Here is an 18596-nt window from a genome sequence, read left to right on the forward strand (position 1 = left end):
ACACTACCCTACCAAAAAAAGTCTCTAAAAAGTTAATCAATAAATTATATGCACACCAAAATGGTGCTATTAAAAAATACAACTATGTCGATGGAAAAATAAAAAAGTTATAGCTCTTTGAATGCGACGATGGAAAAACTTGTTTGGTCATTAAGGTTTAAAATACCTTCAGTATTAAGGGGTTAAAAAAAACATACAAAAAATGAATAGGCTAAAAGACCCATGATATAATCAGATTGGTAACAAAATAACGTGAGTTTGTTAATGTAACAGATTTGAGTAAGCTTTGGCAATGTCATTTGATGCTCTAACAGTGTCTGGATGATTTTTGTAGTCACCACAGACCCCCCATCAGATGTCCATGTGAGTCGTGTAGGGGATTTGGAAGATCAGCTGAGTGTCCGCTGGAGTTCTCCACCTGCTTTGAAAGACTTCCTGTTTCAGGCCAAATACCAGATTCGCTATAGAGTAGAAGATAGCATGGAATGGAAGGTATTAATATCATGCATACAACTTTACTGTCTACTGTATGGTAATAGCTCTGTAATATTTCAAAAAAAAAATCTTTCAATGAATATTTATATAAAGCTTAGTGCAATTATGTCATCTTTCTTTCTTTCTTTCTTTCTTTCTTTCTTTCTTTCTTTCTTTCTTTCTTTCTTTCTTTCTTTCTTTCTTTCTTTCCTTTTCACTTAGCAGAATGTCTCTATTCTTCACAGGTGGTCGATGATGTGGGTAACCAGACATCCTGTCGTCTAGCAGGGCTGAAACCAGGAACTGTTTATTTTGTTCAGGTTCGGTGTAACCCTTTCGGAATCTATGGATCTAAAAAAGCAGGAATCTGGAGTGATTGGAGCAATCCAACTGCCGCATCTACACCAAGAAGTGGTTAGTTATATAGTCACATGTAAACCAATCATTTTGTAAACATTCTTCATCTTCAATGTTACATTCTTGTATGAATGGTCTTTTCCTATAGTTGGGTTGGTAGTTATATTTAACCATCTTTAAAATGGGTTGTTAACCCTATAAGGCCAGGTTCACACACACTGTTTTGATGCAGTTTTGATACTGCTTTTTGGTCAGTTTCTTAGCTAAACACAGGAGTGGGCACAAAAGAAAGGAAATGCAGCAGTCTGAACATTTAATACCTAGAGAGAGGAGATTTCCATTACAATATATATATATATATATATATATATATATATATATATATATATATTTATTTTTTTTTATTTTGTTTATTTTTATTTTTTACTGCTTTTTCTGGTTCTATGAACAGAGGAATGACACAAAAAAGCCTGCAAATGTCAGATAAAGTCTATACAATTTTATACAAAAGCGTTCTTTATAGTAACGTATAATGTTGCTGGCACTACTGCAGTAAATAATTAACATTGATAAATATTTTCTATCTATTTATCTTTTTATAATTTCTATCATGTATTATTCACTGCTCCTGTTTATTTCTCCCATGTGAAAGAAACCATATACTGGATTTTAAATACCTTTTCGGAGAAATCCGTTAAATGTGTTACAGCAAATAGTGGTCACACTCTGTTATTCCAGGACATTTACTGCTGGTGCACACTTCCCATAAGGGGATAGTCAGTCATAGCTATAACTACATGTCTGCATGCAGACATTGCCATACAATATTAGGTGATAATACTACAAGCAACTGAATACATTTACAATATCTAAATATATTTAGGTTCACATTTGTTGAACCTACAGTAATTTGAAATTTAACTTTTATATTAGGGAATTGCATGCAAAACGATTGCCTGAAATACTTCTATGAGGAAGAAAAAAATCATATTAAAAAAAGACATAACTTAATAATAGAAGAATATTACCAATTGCTAGGAATTTTTTTACAGTTCATTTTATTTTTTACTTAAATTACACACTTAGGATCGGTATAACTTATTTGTAGTCTAATTTTCAAATTTTTCAGCAGTTAGGTTAAAGCCTGCCTGCATTCACAGTGACAACAACATTGACTTATGGCATAACGTTATCATCTGTACTGTCAAAAGCTGATGATATTTGGAGCAGATAGGGCTTTGCAGAGTTGGCTGAACACTTAATAGTCTACAGACTGCTCTTTATCCTAGTCAAGAATGTCTTAACTATGCTCCGACACCTGGTGTTCTTGTGAAAAAGCCAGTTTTCAAAATTATTTCCCAGTGGGGAAATACCTCTTGTTTTTTATACCTTATCTGGTGCCAGCAAATTTCAACAGGCCTCTGTTTCTTATTTATTAACTGATCTCCATGTTATTATTTTCCGGTTTTTATAATCCTAGATATAAACAGGATTTGAAGAAAACAGCTCTACTAACTCCCATGACAAGTTACTTAGAAATACACATGTATCTTTATTGAGTAGGCTTCAAATTAAGCTGATGAAATTATTTCTAAAAATATTATTTCTGAACACTAATGTAAAAATAGATGAGCATTAAAATTTCATTATTCATCCCGGGACTGTGCTGTTTATCCAGTATACAGATGTAATAGGTTTCATGCAGATCATTTCAGAGATGAGGTTAATATCACCTGTGAGCTGCAGGATTTACAAGATGAAAATAAAAATGTCTGTTATAGGTCTTGCTGTAGTAATATCAGTGGTTTCAAGTATCTGAGGAAAGCTATTGTTGTGTTTATGAGTTGTATATCACCTCCTTTTGACTTCCCTATTATTGCTTGTTATGAAGCTTTTTTCAGATACTTGACCTCAGCATAAAATGTTATTAAATGGATTTTTCACCTTTAGATTACTAACATATTTGCCTATATATATATATATATATATATATATATATATATCTATATCTAGATAGATATATATATATATATATATATATATATCTATAAATATATATCTATGTATATATATAGATACATATATATATATATATATATATATATATAGATATATCTATCTATATGGATAGATATATATCTATATATATATATATATATATATATATATATATATATATATATATATAAATATATATAGATATATACAGTACTGTGCAAAAGTTTTAGGCAGTTGTGGAAAAATGCTGCAAAGTAAGAATGCTTTCAAAAATAGAAGTGCTAATAGTTATTTTTCTATTTTTTTTATAAATGAGCAAAGTACTAAATCTAAATCAAATCAATATTTGGTGTGACCACCCTTTGCCTTCAAAACAGCATCAATTCTTCTAGGTACACAGTTTTTGAAGGAACTTGGCAGGGAGGTTATTAAAAACATCTTGGAGAACTACTTCTGTGGATGTAGGCTCCCTCAAATCCTTCTGTCTTTTCATGTAATACCTAACAGACTCGATGATGTTAAAATCAGGGCTCTGTGGGGGCTATATCATCACTTCCAGGACTCCTTGTTCTTCTTTACGCTGAAGATAATTCTTAATGACATTGGCTGTATGTTTGGGGTTGTTGTCCAGCTGCAGAATAAGTTTGGAGCCAATCAATCGCCTCCTTGATGGTATTGCATGATGGGTAAGTATCTGCCTGTATTTCTCGGCATTGGGGACACCATTAATCTGACCAAATACCCAAGGAACCTCCACTATGCTTCACTGTTGCCTGCAGACACTCATTATTGTACCGCTCTCCAGCCCTTCAGCGAACAAACTGCCTTCTGTTACAGCAAATATTTTACATTTTGACTCATTAGTCCAAAGCACCTGCTGCCATTTTTCTTCACCCCAGTTCCTCTGTTTTCGTGCATAGTTGAGTCCCTTGGCCTTGTTTTCAGGTCGAAGGCATGGCTTTTTGGCAGCAATTCTTCCATGAAGTCCACTTCTGGCCAGACTTCTCCAAACAGTAGATGGGCCTACCTGGGTCCCACTGGTTTCTGCCAGTTCCGAGCTGAGGGCACTGCTGGACATCTTCCAATTTCGAGTGGAAGTAGGCATGATGTGTCTGTGATCTGCTGCAGTGTTTCCTTGGCCAACCACTGCATCTACGGTCCTCAATGTTGCCTGTTTCTGTGTGCTTCTTCAAAAGAGCTGGGACGGCACATCTTGAAACCCCAGTCTGCTTTGAAATCTTTGCCTGGGAGAGACTTTGCTGATGCAGTATACCTGCCTTGTGTCTTGTTGCTGTGCTTAGTCTTGCCATGGTGGACCTGTGACATGAAACTGTCTTCCACAACCTCACCTTTGTAGCAAAATTTGGCTTTTGCTTACCCAATTTTAAGCCTCCTACACAGCTGTTTCTGAAACAGATGATGACTGTGTTTCAACCTACACATGAAAATGGTGATCATTATCATCTGTTTGCTATAATTGGTTAATCATACACCTGACTATGATCCTACAAAATCCATGACTTTGTGCAAGTGTACCTAGAAGAATTGATGCTAGTTTGAAGGCAAAGCTTTCTTCTTTTCATTCACTTTGTATTTTGTTAACTGATAAAAAAACATTACACTTAATACAGCATTTTTACACAACTGCCTAAAACTTTTGCACAGTACTGCATATATAAAAAAATAAATAAATATATATATATATATATATATATATATATATATATATATATATATATATATAGAGAGAGAGAGAGAGATGTATATACCGATCAGCCATAACATTAAAACCACTGACAGGTGAAGTGAATCCTGGACATATTAGGCAGTGAACAGTCAGTTCTTGCAGTTGATGCGTTGGAAGCAGGAAAAATGGCCAAACGTAAGAAACTAAACAACTCTATCAGGGTCCAAATTGTAATGGATAGACAACTGGGTTATAGCATCTCCAAAACGGCAGGTCTTGTTTTGCGTATTCCCAGTATGCAGTGGTTTTCACCTACCAAAAGTGGTCCAAAGAAGGCCTAAAACTCATGAATGCGCATAGGGAATAATGGCTAGTCCGTCTGGTCTGAACCACAGGAGAGCTACTGTAGTGAAAATTGCAGAAAAAGTTAATGCTGGGTATTATAGAAAGGTGCCAGAATACATAGTGCATCACAGCTTGCTGCATTTGGAATTGTGTAGACGCAGACTGGTCAGAGTGCCCATCCTGACCTCAGAACTGGAGCATGGAGCAATGGAAGAGGGTGGCTTGTTATGATTAATTATGTTTTCTTTTACATCATCTGGACGGTCGGGTGCATGTGCGTTGCTTACCTGGGGAAGCAATGGCACCAGGATGCACTATGGAAACAACACAAGCCAGCGGAGAAAGTATGATGCTTTGGGCAATTTTCTGCTGGGTTACCTTGGGTCCTGGCATTCATGTGGATGATAGTTTGATAGTTTGACATGTACCACCTACCTAAACATTGTTGCAGACCAACAAAAAAGTATACCCCATTAATGGCAACAGTATTACCTAATGGCAGCGGACTCGTTCAGCAGGATAATGCGCCAAGCCACACTACAAGAATTGTTCAGTAATGAGCAGCATGACAAAGAGTTTAAAGGTGTTGACTTTGCCACCAAATTTCCCAGATCTCATTTTGAATGTGGGATGTGCTGGAAAAATAAATCTGATCCATGAAGGCAACTTACAAGACTTATAGTATCTGCTGCTCATGTCTTGGTGCCAGAGACCAAAGGACACCTTTACTCAATGCCTCGGCGGTTCAGAGCTGTTTTATTGCATGAGGGGGGCCTACACAAAATTAGGCAGGTGGTTTTAATGTTATGGCTGAACTGTGTATATATATATATATATATATATATATATATATATATATATATATATATATATATATATATATATATATATACAGTGGAGGAAATAAGTATTTGATCCCTTGCTGATTTTGTAAGTTTGCCCACTGTCCAAGACATGAACAGTCTAGAATTTTTAGGCTAGGTTAATTTTACCAGTGAGAGATAGATTATATAAAAAAAAAAAAAAGAAAATCACATTGTCAAAATTATATATATTTATTTGCATTTTGCACAGAGAAATAAGTATTTGATCCCTTTGGCAAACAAGACTTAATACTTGGTGGCAAAACCCTTGTTGGCAAGCAGAGCAGTCAGACATTTTTTGTAGTTGATGATGAGGTTTGAACACATCTTAGATGGAATTTTGGCCCACTCCTCTTTGCAGATCATCTGTAAATCATTAAGATTTCGAGGCTGTCGCTTGGCAACTCGGATCTTCAGCTCCCTCCATAAGTTTTCAATGGGATTAAGGTCTGGAGACTGGCTAGGCCACTCCATGACCTTAATGTGCTTCTTTTTGAGCCACTCCTTTGTTGCCTTGGCTGTATGTTACGGGTCATTGTCGTGCTGGAAGACCCAGCCACGAGCCATTTTTAATGTCCTGGTGGAGGGAATGAGGTTGTCACTCAGGATTTGACGGTACATGGCTCCATCCATTCTCCCATTGATGCGGTGAAGTAGTCCTGTGCCCTTAGCAGAGAAACACCCCCAAAACATAATGTTTCCACCTCCATGCTTGACAGTGGGGACAGTGTTCTTTGGGTCATAGGCAGCATTTCTCTTCCTCCAAACACGGCGAGTTGAGTTAATGCCAAAGAGCTCAATTTTAGTCTCATCTGACCACAGCACCTTCTCCCAATCACTCTCAGAATCATCCAGATGTTCATTTGCAAACTTCAGACGGGCCTGTACATGTGCCTTCTTGAGCAGGGGGACCTTGCGGGCACTGCAGGATTTTAATCCATTACGGCGTAATGTGTTACCAATGGTTTTCTTGGTGACTGTGGTCCCAGCTGCCTTGAGATCATTAACAAGTTCCCCCCATGTAGTTTTCGGCTGAGCTCTCACCTTCCTCAGGATCAAGGATACCCCACGAGGTGAGATTTTGCATGGAGCCCCAGATCGATGTCGATTGACAGTCATTTTGTATGTCTTCCATTTTCTTACTATTGCACCAACAGTTGTCTCCTTCTCACCCAGCGTCTTACTTATGGTTTAGTAGCCCATTCCAGCCTTGTGCAGGTCTATGATCTTGTCCCTGACATCCTTAGAAAGCTCTTTGGTCTTGCCCATGTTGTAGAGGTTAGAGTCAGACTGATTAATTGAGTCTGTGGACAGGAGTCTTTTATACAGGTGACCATTTAAGACAGTTGTCTTTAATGCAGGCACCAAGTTGATTTGGAGCGTGTAACTGGTCTGGAGGAGGCTGAACTCTTAATTGTTGGTAGGGGATCAAATACTTATTTCTCTCTGCAAAATGCAAATAAATATATATAATTTTGACTATGTGATTTTCTGTTTTTTTTTAAATATAATCTATCTCTCACTGGTAAAATTAACCTAGCCTAAAAATTCTAGACTGTTCGTGACTTTGACAGTGGGCAAACTTACAAAGTCAGCAAGGGATCAAATACTTATTTCCTTCACTGTATATATAAAAATATATTATTATTTATATATGTATATATATATATATATATATATATATATATATATATATATATATATATAAAAGCAAGTAAAGTAAAAGCAGCACCGTTCTTCCAGTGTGGGGTGCAAGTCCCTGTTCAGACACACGACCAGTGTCACAAATCCACAGACAAATCCAATACACAGGTCAGCAGTGCTGACCTGTGTATTGGATTTGTCTATATATATATATATGTATATATATATATATATATATATATATATATATATATATATATATATGTGTGTATATATATAAAACATAACATGTGGTTCTTGTTACATAGGCATTTGTTGTAGAATTACGGTATAAATGTTTACAAATCTGTATTTTGCTTTGTTTAGAGAGGATTACAGGGGTATGCGATCCAAAGAGTGGGGAGCAGAATTCCACCTTACGTCGAGAGTTGAAACAGTTCTTCGGGTGGGTCAAGAAACATGCATATGGCTGCTCAAACCTTAGCATCAAGTTGTATGACCAATGGAGAGTGTGGCTACAGAAATCACACAAAACACGGAACCAGGTAGGTAAGGCACATTTTATTATTCTTTACTTTTTATAAAAGACATGAAAAATGATCTGTTCAAGAATATATTTTTCTGGTTATGGATACCCACATAATTTGTTCATTTTGATAAAGGTATTAGTAGACCAACCAAATAAACAATTCAGTATGTAATTCATATTGGATTAATAATTATATACGCATTGATATTAAAGATCTGTATGACATAATTTACCAATATTTCTTAGCCAGGCTTTAGTGGGACCCTGCAGTTCCGGGGATCATAATCAGGGGCTCATTGGTAGAAGGCTTCACTTTAAATGCAGGTAATGGGGATTTGATCTTGGCATAGGATGGAGAAAACAGTGCAGATGCCTGAGTCATTGATTGTCTTGCTTAAATAAGTGGAATTCACGTTATTTATAAATTTGGCCCAATGTTATGGTATACAGCAGTATAAGAAAGAGTATGAAAGCAGTGCATATTGGCAGTGTAATATGAGTGATTCATCCATGTACGAAGAAATCCCCTCATGATAAAAAGTTTTGGAATCATTGAAATAGACCAAAGTATACTTATATATACAGATGTAGCCAAGTTTATCTGGAACATGATAACTTGCTGCAGTGTGATATAACACAACAAAAGCCATTAAAAAGTTATTAAAAAGTCAAGTTAAAATTTCTTACCACTGTGTATTTAATGCATTAAGAATCAAGATAAAGATGGCTACATCCATAAGACATCTTAATAGACTGCAAGGAGACCTGCTGGTGGAAGTAAGAATGTATAAAACGTCAGGGTCTAAAAAGTTGAATACACCTTTGAAACTTTATTTGGGCTGTTACCAAGCTATTAGCTTCTAGTAAAATTACATTGCACATAGGGGGAAATGAAACTTTTACATTAGACCCATACTAGATGTCAACAAAGTACAGTTTGGGAAAATTAATGGAGAGGCCAGCAAAGTACCATGCAAAGTATCATGCCTGTCTTTCTGTTCAACACCACTGCACATAAGCTCAACAGGAGGCTCTTGGTCAGAGGGTCCTGGTGCATTTATTATGTAAGTGAATCATGTTAACCTCTTAGTGACCACCAATATGCCTTTTCACGGCGGTCACTAAAGGGCCTTAGGCTAGGCCGCCGCCTTTTCGCGGCAGCCTAGTCTAAGTCCTGAACGGGTCTCCCATGCAGGCTGGAGCGGGAGCTCAGATGTCTAATGACAGCCAGGCTCCTGCTCCAATGGTAGTGATCGTTTACTTTGCGGCCGTTTAACCCGTTAAATGCTGCGGTCAATAGCGACCGCGGCATTTAACTTGTTTACAGAGGGAGGGAGATCCCTCTGTCACCCATCGGCGGCCCTCAGATGCAATCACTGGCCTCCGATGGGGTGTCATGGAAACCAGGTGCCTAACAAATGCCACCAGGCATGCCCTGGCTATATGCCCATTAGGCCGTGCCAGGGGCATGGCCTAATAGATTGCCTGTTAATTTTACACTGACAGGCAGTAATTCTCTGGTATACTATGTATACCAAAGCATTATAACAGGGATCAAAAGATTGCATAGTGAAGTCCCCTAGTGGGACTAATAAAATAAGTAAACAGTGTTAAATAAAAATTATTAATAAAGATTAAAGTTTAAAAAAAAGAAAAACGTTTTTTCCATTAAAAAGTGGTTTTATTTAGTAAAAGTGTAAAAAATAAAAGTACACATATATTGTAACGCCGCAACAGTAATGACTCAAACAATGAACTTAACATGTAATTTAAACCACAAGGTGATTGCCGTAGAATAAAAACGCAAACAACTATGGTGGAATTGCTATTTATTTCCATTGCCCCCCAAAAAAATAATAATAAAAGTTAATCAATAAGTCCCATGAACCTCGAAGAAGTACCAATGAAAACAAAGTCTCGTCCCGCAAAAAACAAGCCCTCGTATCACTACATTGACAGAAAAATAAAAAAGTTACGAATCTTGGAAAGCGGCAATTCAAAAACAAATAATTTTAGTTCAAAAGTGTTTTTATTGTGCAAAAGTAGAAAAACATAAAAAACCTCTACATATGTGGTATCGCCGTAATTGTACCGACCCATAGAATAAAGGAAACATGTTATTTACGCCGCATGATGAACGGTGTAAATTTAAAACGCATAGAACAATGGCAAAATTTATATTTATTTTTTCTATTCCCCCGAAAAAAAGTTAATAAAAGCTAATCAAAAAATTATATGTACCCGAAAATGGTGCCATTAAAAAATACAACCAAGCCCACAAAAAAGTCCTCATACAACTATATCGATGGAAAAATAGAAAAGTTATAGCTCTTTAAATGCGACGATGGAAAAAAAACAAAAACTACTTGGTCATTAAGGCCTAAAATAGGCTGGTCCCGGGCTTAAGAAGGATCTCCAGTGGGGGGACAGAAAATCTGATTGTTTTTTTTCAAGTAAAAAGATGGTTTTATATACATTTCATGTAAGTCTAAAAAGTTAAGTACAAGGGTATGTTCACATGCAAACGCAAAATACGTCTGAAAATATGGAGCTGTTTTCAGGCGAAAACAGCTCCTGAATTTCAGACGTTTTTGCAAGTGCGTTTTTCGTGGCGTTCATTACGGACGTTATTGGAGCTGTTTTTCAATGGAGTCAATGAAAAACGGCACTAAAAACGTCCCAAGAAGTGTCCTGCACTTCTTTGACGCGGGCGTCTTTTTACGCGCCGTCTTTTGACAGCGACGCGTAAAATTATACCTCGTGGGAACAGAACATCGGAAAACCCATTGCAAGCAATGGGCAGATGTTTGCAGGCGTAATGGAGCCGTCTTTTCAGGCGTAATTCGAGGCGTAAAATGGCCGAATTACGTCTGAAATTAGGCCTTGTGAACATACCCTGATAAATACCTCATGATAGCATCATCTAGATTTTACTGACTTACATGGTACAAAATATTTTTTTTTTGCTGAACATCAGTTCTTTATTGTATATTTAAAAGTATCTACCTTACCTATAACTAGTTTCAGGTACCATGGGCATTTAGCCATCAAAACAAATTACTTTTAATAAGTCAATTTTTTTTTTAGTTCAATCAATGTCTTTCAATTCTTAAGCTACAGTATGCAAATGTATTCCCTTTTGGGAGCTGAATCTGACCATACAAATTAGACGCAAGCATGCAGCCAAAAGTTATCTCTCCTGATTCCCCATAAACATGCAAGCTCAGATCAGCAGAGTGTGCATGTTTATACAATAGGGTAGAAGAAGACAAGACAATCTCCAGGAAGAATAACAAAGATTGAACATGTTGAAAATAGCATTATCATCTACCATTTTCACATATACCAAACAACATTTTATGTGAATTAAAATTGTTTTTTTTGAAGCACAAAACCTATTAAAACTTTATATGGTTAGGCTGATAAATGAAGTATTACATGGCAGCCATTCAGAGAGCTCTTCATTTTGGCTCATAGAGGAGGCCCTCAGAGTCATACCAGAATATTAGTTCAGTTATTCTGCCGGCACTGTGGGGATCTCTCTGGTTTGGTTTCAAGTCACCATATTCCCTCATTGTGTGAGGTGGCACCAAACTGCAAAAAGCTAAACAGGATACAGTATATTCATTCCATTTCTTTTACATTTTGTGCAGTTTACTTGTGCTGTTAGAAAGATTGTATTGATACTTTTTTAGAATTTTATTTTTTATGATTAGTATCTGAAGTTGAAGAATGTGATCCTTGGAATAGCTGAAGGGCCCAGTGGAATTAAATTGAGGATTAAACACGGGTTACAAAGTAACTACATAGCCTTGCAAGCTACAGTTACCACCTTGCTTATTTGTGTTGAGGTGACAAGTTAATCTCCATGGTATGGGGCTTTGGATGGCTCCGGGGAGCATTCTCTGATATCTCATGGAATCAATGGAATCAAACTCCTACATTATTATCCACATTATTATTAAGGAATGGTAGTAAATTGCATGTAGTAGAATTTTATCTCAGTTGGATATAAGCATAAATATCCTCTATGATATGTTTGCTGGCCATGTCAAAAATAGAACAGGATCTAGCCAGTAATTGGGGAAAATAGCAGAATGTACTGAACATGAAGACATTGTGGTTCTTTAAAATTATACTATGTTCAATAAATTGGGCAGAACAATAAGAACACAAATTCAAACCATTATAGTCAGTTAGAACTGAAGAAACAGCCAGATAAAAAAGTCCTTACAAAATAACTTCCACATTTATTCGTTTATGTATAAATGTGATACGCTGTCATCATCAAACATCAAAAGAACAAAAAGTTTTTGTTTCAATATTTTTTAAAAGAAGATTCACAATCTATAATGAACATAGTAACTGCAGAGAATGACAAGGAAATAAACATATTGTGGTACAAACCTAACAGGGAGTACGGTATGGAACAATTTATTAGTGGAAGATTGAGCATATAAATTTAAATGGACAGTAAATTTTCAAACAATTTATGCTAATCTGATAGTAAATTTGATATAGATCAACTTTGTAATTTACTTACTGTTAAAATGCAGTTGTTTTATCCATACAAATTCAGTGTGAAGTTACTGCCACCAGGTGTCTCCCTTCCTGTAAGATGATGTCCACCCCCTGTTGTCAAGCAAAATCCATCTCTAGTTACAGAGAAAGACGAACTGCAGAAAGTGGGGGTGTCTCTTTACAGCCTGCCAGGTGAAGTCTATGGAGAGTGGAGGTGGGAGCAGAAGAAGGGAGCAGAATGAGAAAGACACAAACCGCGCAGCCAATAGAAGTCTATGGAGAGGGAGACAGAAGAGGGAGCAGAAGGCAGGAGCATGGAGAGAGGGGAAACACAGGTGCTGCTGACCATAGAAGTCTATGGAGAGTGGGGGGGGCAGAAGGAGGGAGCAGAGTGAGTAAGACACAGACACCACAGCCAATAGAAGTCTATAGAGAGGGGAGGAGAAGGAGAGAAGAGCTTAGAGAGAGAGAGAGAGAGACAAAGACACCCTGCCTATGGAAATCTATGTAGAGGGAATTGGGGAGTAGGAGAAGAGAGAGTAGACACAGGCGGCTGGTAAGAGATATATGTCAAACCAGTGCTGGATTCTCAGCTACACTGTTCATTATGGCTGTATAATAGCCTCCATGCTCTTGCAGATTTTATACATGTATATATGTGATTGAGAAAACTGAGAATTAGATAAAGAGCCCGCAGAAAGGAAAACTGCTAAAAAATGCAGAATACAAGTCATATAATGTCCAGAAATGGTGTTATTCCTCATGTGCACACATATGACATTTTATTCTGAAAAGTTAGATATGTTTCCAACTAAATATTTCCCTGTAACTGCAGCTGTCATAGAAGCCCTAGTTACAGGGGGAAACAGTCCTTATCATGTGATATCTGCTACATTCAGGGCTCTACTGGGTATGACACATTACATTTGTATATAGAGATCCCCATGTGGTGCTCTCATCTCAAGGGGACAAAAAATGGGCACTTAAAGATGAGAAGAGCCAAAAGGGAAAATGTCAGATGACGGAAAAACATTAAAGGGGTAATTTAGAAGCCAATTTGCAATGAAAATTGCAACTTTTGGCCGTTTTGCGCCACCCTCGCCGTTTTTGCCCTTCTGCTCCACAGGAGGTTTCCATTCTTCCTGAGCTCCCCTTACTTTTGTGCACTAGCTATGTACCTAATTTTTTAATGTACATTGAATAAGATTTCACACTCCCAACAAGTTAAGCAAAAGTCCTTTGCCTATCCACCTCTGGCCTTTTCCAATACTACACAATTAATAAGACAAATGCATAAACACCTAGATATACGGTATATTGTACAGCACTAGATCTTAGCTGCCTTTTTTTTCTTGCTACAAGCCGTACTACTCTGTGTATTAGTGACTACAAGCACAACAAAGACATATAACACAGCTGCAACAAAGTGCAAAATGACTGTATTGTAATGATAGACTGCAACTAAGCAAACAAAACTGCACTATAAACCCCCAAAAAATAGGGGAGAATGTAACAATGTTTTTCTGGTGTAAAAATATCACAAATGGCCCAAATGTTGCAAAAATTGTGACCTTACCATATCTCCCGCTCTTTCCACCTTTAAAAAAAGTGGGCAGAGATTGGCGAATGGGGGCGTTGCCACCACAGCCCGATGCATTTACTATAATTTACACCAGAATATGGCATAAATTATAGCGGAGAACTGGGTTTCTGGCTGGCGTAGATTTTATTCAGTGGCACATGGATGCAACAAATTTATCAAGAGGCTTGTGCCTCTTAATAGATTTGTCACATTTAATTCCAGTTTGATTTTTATTAAGACTGGCACAATCTTAATACATCTCCCCTATAGTGTATAAAACATAAAATAAATGATTACATTGGTGCTATAAATATAAAAACAGGCCACTCTCCCCTACTTCTGATTGATGAAATAGCACCACCCGTCTCTGGAGAGCAGGTTCTGGCACTCGTTTTCCCCCACCCACTTCCATAATTTGAGTGAAAGGTGCTTTGATCTTTTCTTATTTTCCAACATTGCATGCCAGCGATGAGAGGCCCAACATAGGCTCACACCTAGTCAAATGGGGTAACCTGGGCAAGTGCCCCCTTCTTCATGTACCACATGCCAGCAACACAGTCTCCCTCTATAGTATGAATCTGAAGCCAAGACTGTGGTGAGGTTTCATCTTTTTTGTACGATTTATTATTTTTTTAGCATTAAAATATATTTTCATTTTATAGCAAGAATATATTATACCTCAAAAGCATTCGCACTAAGCAAAGTCTTAAAGTGTTTAACTCTGAACTCATTTTACAAATCTTTGCAATCTATTGTAGCTTTACTGTACATAGAGATCAGAGTGATTTTAACTTATTTTAAAATCAGTTTAGTTGGAATGGGATAGTATTTTGAAATGCAATGCTTTAGCAACTGCTTTGGGACATGCTCACTCTGAATAAAACCTAAAAGTCTATACACTTTTATGACGTGAAATAAAATGTCATATTTAGAAACCAATGCATGTACCTATGTTTGTTGCTGTGGGAACCTGATGTTATGCCAAATTCACTTGGTTATTGCTGGCGAGAAGTGCCGTTTATGGTTGTGGGAGAGCTATTTCACCTTTTAAAAATGTCTTGTATATTTTGCTTTCGAATTTCTGATACATACCATGCCCTAATTGCTGCCTATAAACCTACGAGGCCTTCCCAGAGATGAATACCCCATAATATACATGCTTTTATAAGACCATAAAGAGTTGAGTTACTGGGATGTTAAGCAGTTACACAATCACTCTTATTTATATAATGTCCTTCTCAGTAGTTAAAGGTGCCATCCCACAAAGTCAGTAAGAAAACACAGTTTGCAAAGGAATGTAAAGTAACAACATCCCATTGTTCCATTACTGGAATTGTAATATGCAAATAGATTTAAAATCAGATTAATACCTAAAAATGTAATAGTAGCGGACATAATATGATTGATCTATGAAACAAATGGCAATAATTTATCATAAAAAAATCCAAAAATGTTATGTGTCAAAACATCATGGAAAATCTGATCCTATCTCCAAACTGAAATAGTAGACAGGTACAGGGCATCTAGAATAAAGACATGGAAGCAAGTTTCACTCTGATTCCACCTACTAAATTCAAGATCCCATACCTAAGTAAAGTTTAAGGTGTGATTTTAGAGAACTGTAGTTCTCTAATTCGCAACAGAATTGGTGTACCTGCGGGTAAACATAATTCTTTAAAGGCTATGTAGACATTTTTTATTATTGGCATGCATATATATATTGCGATTATCTAGCCCTAATACTGATTTGATCAGTATTAGGATTAAATTGTGTGTCAGAAACACATAGGAGGTGCTGTCAGCCAAGCCGTCCGTCCAGCTGACTGAAAGATTCGGCTTACAGTGGCGTTATGCAGCTTCCATGTAAAGTGGATACATAGAAGCTGTGGAGCTAAAATAGTGCAACATTTTTAATAAATGCTCTACCTGGGCCCCATATTCATAAACATATTGAAAGCTATTACACTTTAGAGTACTGTAGTTTTCTTTTCAGTATTTTGATACGCCAGCATTTGATGAAAAAAGATGTATGCAAGAACTGAACTCCCATACTGTGAAGGCATACTCTATGTTTGCAATAGAGATATATATAGGTAGCTAATATTAATCCAACTAATAACATTAAAAACCTATATAGTATTGCAAAGGGAATAAACTTACTAATATTTGGTACCACATATGACACCACATTTATAATTAAAGGGAGGAATTTATTAAGACCGGTGTTTCATACACCAGTCTAGATATAAAAAACAGTTGTAGTAAGATGCGACACATTTACCAAGAGGCGAGCTCCTCTTAATAAAATGTGTGACATCTTTCGGCCGACCGTGCACCACATTTGTGGTGCAACGACCGTGGCCATGCGCCATCCAATCCCCCCTTCCCTTAGGTAATAAAAAATATATACTCACCTCCTCGCTCCTATTCTCTTCTCTCCTCCGGCTTCATCAGCACGATGTGGCTTGTACAAGGTCCTTATATATTTAACGCAGCACTCAGCGTCATCAATACTGCATCTCATACAACTTCTTGACGCTGCCCGGCATCAATACATTGTATGAGCTGCGGCCAGCTGAGGGAGCCAGAGGGGACCCGGAGGGGAAAAGAGGTGAGCATACTTATTATTTTTTTTATTTGATAGTCTGATGGGGGGGTTAAAGTACAGTGCGTGGCACGGACCTCTACCTTGCTAAACCCCACAGACTGAATTTCACTATCATTTATGTTGATTCTCTGGCGTAAATTATAAGAAATTTGCCCATTTTAGGAAGCCACATCCCCTTTCCACAAAATTGACGAGGCCGGCATAAAAAAATGTAAATTGCGACCTTTGGGATCTTTTGAGACTTTTCTATGCCAGAAAACTGGGGTAGAAAGGTTGATAAATTCGCCATAGAAGTGTTTTGGTACTTAATGTAAGTATTCTATAAAACTGGATAGTATTTTGAAGGTAATTTATTCATTTGCCTATCACTGATCTTCCTGAGACAGATCTACCAGTTAACTCTATAAACCTATCTTTATTTGTGCACCAGTAAAATCCTCCTTGCTTATATTTGGTGCTGTGCACACAGTTCTAAACAAGAACATTTGGCAGTATGGAGAGTGAATAAAAATAAATCACATTGACATTTATTTTATATGGTTCCCTGAAGTTTAAAATATTTCAGAAATTAGAACGTGGCAATTGAAGACACACATAGAGAATGGGGGGGGGGGCATTTACCTCTGCGTTCTACTTACGCAGAGATTACAGTATTAACCTCCCACAATGCATACTTTCTCCCATTAGATTACCACTTCCCCCTCTGTAAAATGTGCTTTTTTATGTACTTGGTTGAAACTAAAAATGTATACACCATTTTACAAGCCTTTCCCTGCTCAATCTCTAATGTGTTTATATGTCTCTAGTGATGCCATATTAAATATTGTTACAGAGTTCAGTGAACCTGTACTTTTAAAACAAGCTTTTCTCAAAAAGCGTAGCTACGGATGACAGTTGCAACAGAATAAAAGTGGTCCCAGAACCTACTGGTCATTAAGAAGAACACTCATATGTTTTCTAGCGTGAAACTCTGAACATTAGAAAATTATTTTGGAATACTTGATACTTTTCAGAGCACTCCAAGGACAATTATTTCCTGTGATTAATGGCATGCCTTATTTCACATGGCTAAGTTACTTACCATGTCACACTTGTTTAACGCTACCCGGAAATTCACTGCTAAATGAATTGACGGCTAGGAAAGAGAAGAACATAGGGAAAAGACGACAGCAGTTTGAAGAACTCTAAGACACAGATGGTATAGACAGGATGAGTCTGGGAAAGAAATAAAAGGAAACAGTAAAAGGAAAAAATATCATCTGGCCTATTGTGTGCTGGATAGTGTCTCAGCACAGTAGTGAGTTCAAACACTGGAATGTAAATTGAAGACGATACCGCCTTCATAAGAATTATTGGGGGAAAACCTGTATCATAATGAAATACCTAGATTTGCAGATAAGGTACTGAATGCCATTTTTGACAGAAGGTAATAATGTTAAAAGTTGGTAACAGTAACCAAGGCCATATGTCTGCTACGTCAGGTGTTAGCATGGTATAATGAAGTGATTAGTGTTATTGACATTAAGTATATTAAGCACATTGAATGTATATAAAAGTGATATTTTTGGTGGCAGGTTGCTGACTTGTGCACGCTCTGCCTCCCAGATTGGCACAATTGTGAGAAGATAGCAAAATAATCAGGTTCCATCCACAGAACTACAATGGAAACCTATGATGTCAGTATCAAATGGGATGATGCAAGGAAGGCATCAACTTTGTCTTCCTTGCATGTTCCTATACATAAACCACTGGTAACAGAGGTCTAATGGCCAGATCTGTACCCTTGTTATGCCAAAGCCTTTATTACTATCCTAAAATGTATGTACATGGGGGCTTTGTTTGCTGGTTTAGATGTAGCATAGAAAGCAAGAGAAGAGAAAGACAACTAAACTGGGCACTTTTGTTCTGGTCAGATAGTTGCATACTTTTTTTTTTGGAGAATTAGATCATTAGATTCTGGTATAAATTTCATTGGGTGAACCAACTAC

General features: G+C 37.1%; 1 protein-coding gene across 1 annotated transcript in view; it reads left to right on the forward strand.

Moving 5' to 3' along the window:
• The window catches only part of CRLF1 (cytokine receptor like factor 1), a 110197-nt gene that overhangs the window by 78402 nt on the left and 13199 nt on the right, over nt 1–18596 (forward strand). Inside the window, exons 8-10 of the mRNA XM_075854691.1 lie at nt 335–492; nt 720–888; nt 7735–7917. Of these exons, the coding sequence (XP_075710806.1) occupies nt 335–492; nt 720–888; nt 7735–7917 (510 nt within the window). The remainder of the gene's footprint in view (nt 1–334; nt 493–719; nt 889–7734; nt 7918–18596) is intronic.

This window comes from Rhinoderma darwinii, chromosome 1 (genome assembly GCF_050947455.1).
Source record: "Rhinoderma darwinii isolate aRhiDar2 chromosome 1, aRhiDar2.hap1, whole genome shotgun sequence".
Lineage (NCBI taxonomy): Eukaryota > Metazoa > Chordata > Amphibia > Anura > Rhinodermatidae > Rhinoderma > Rhinoderma darwinii.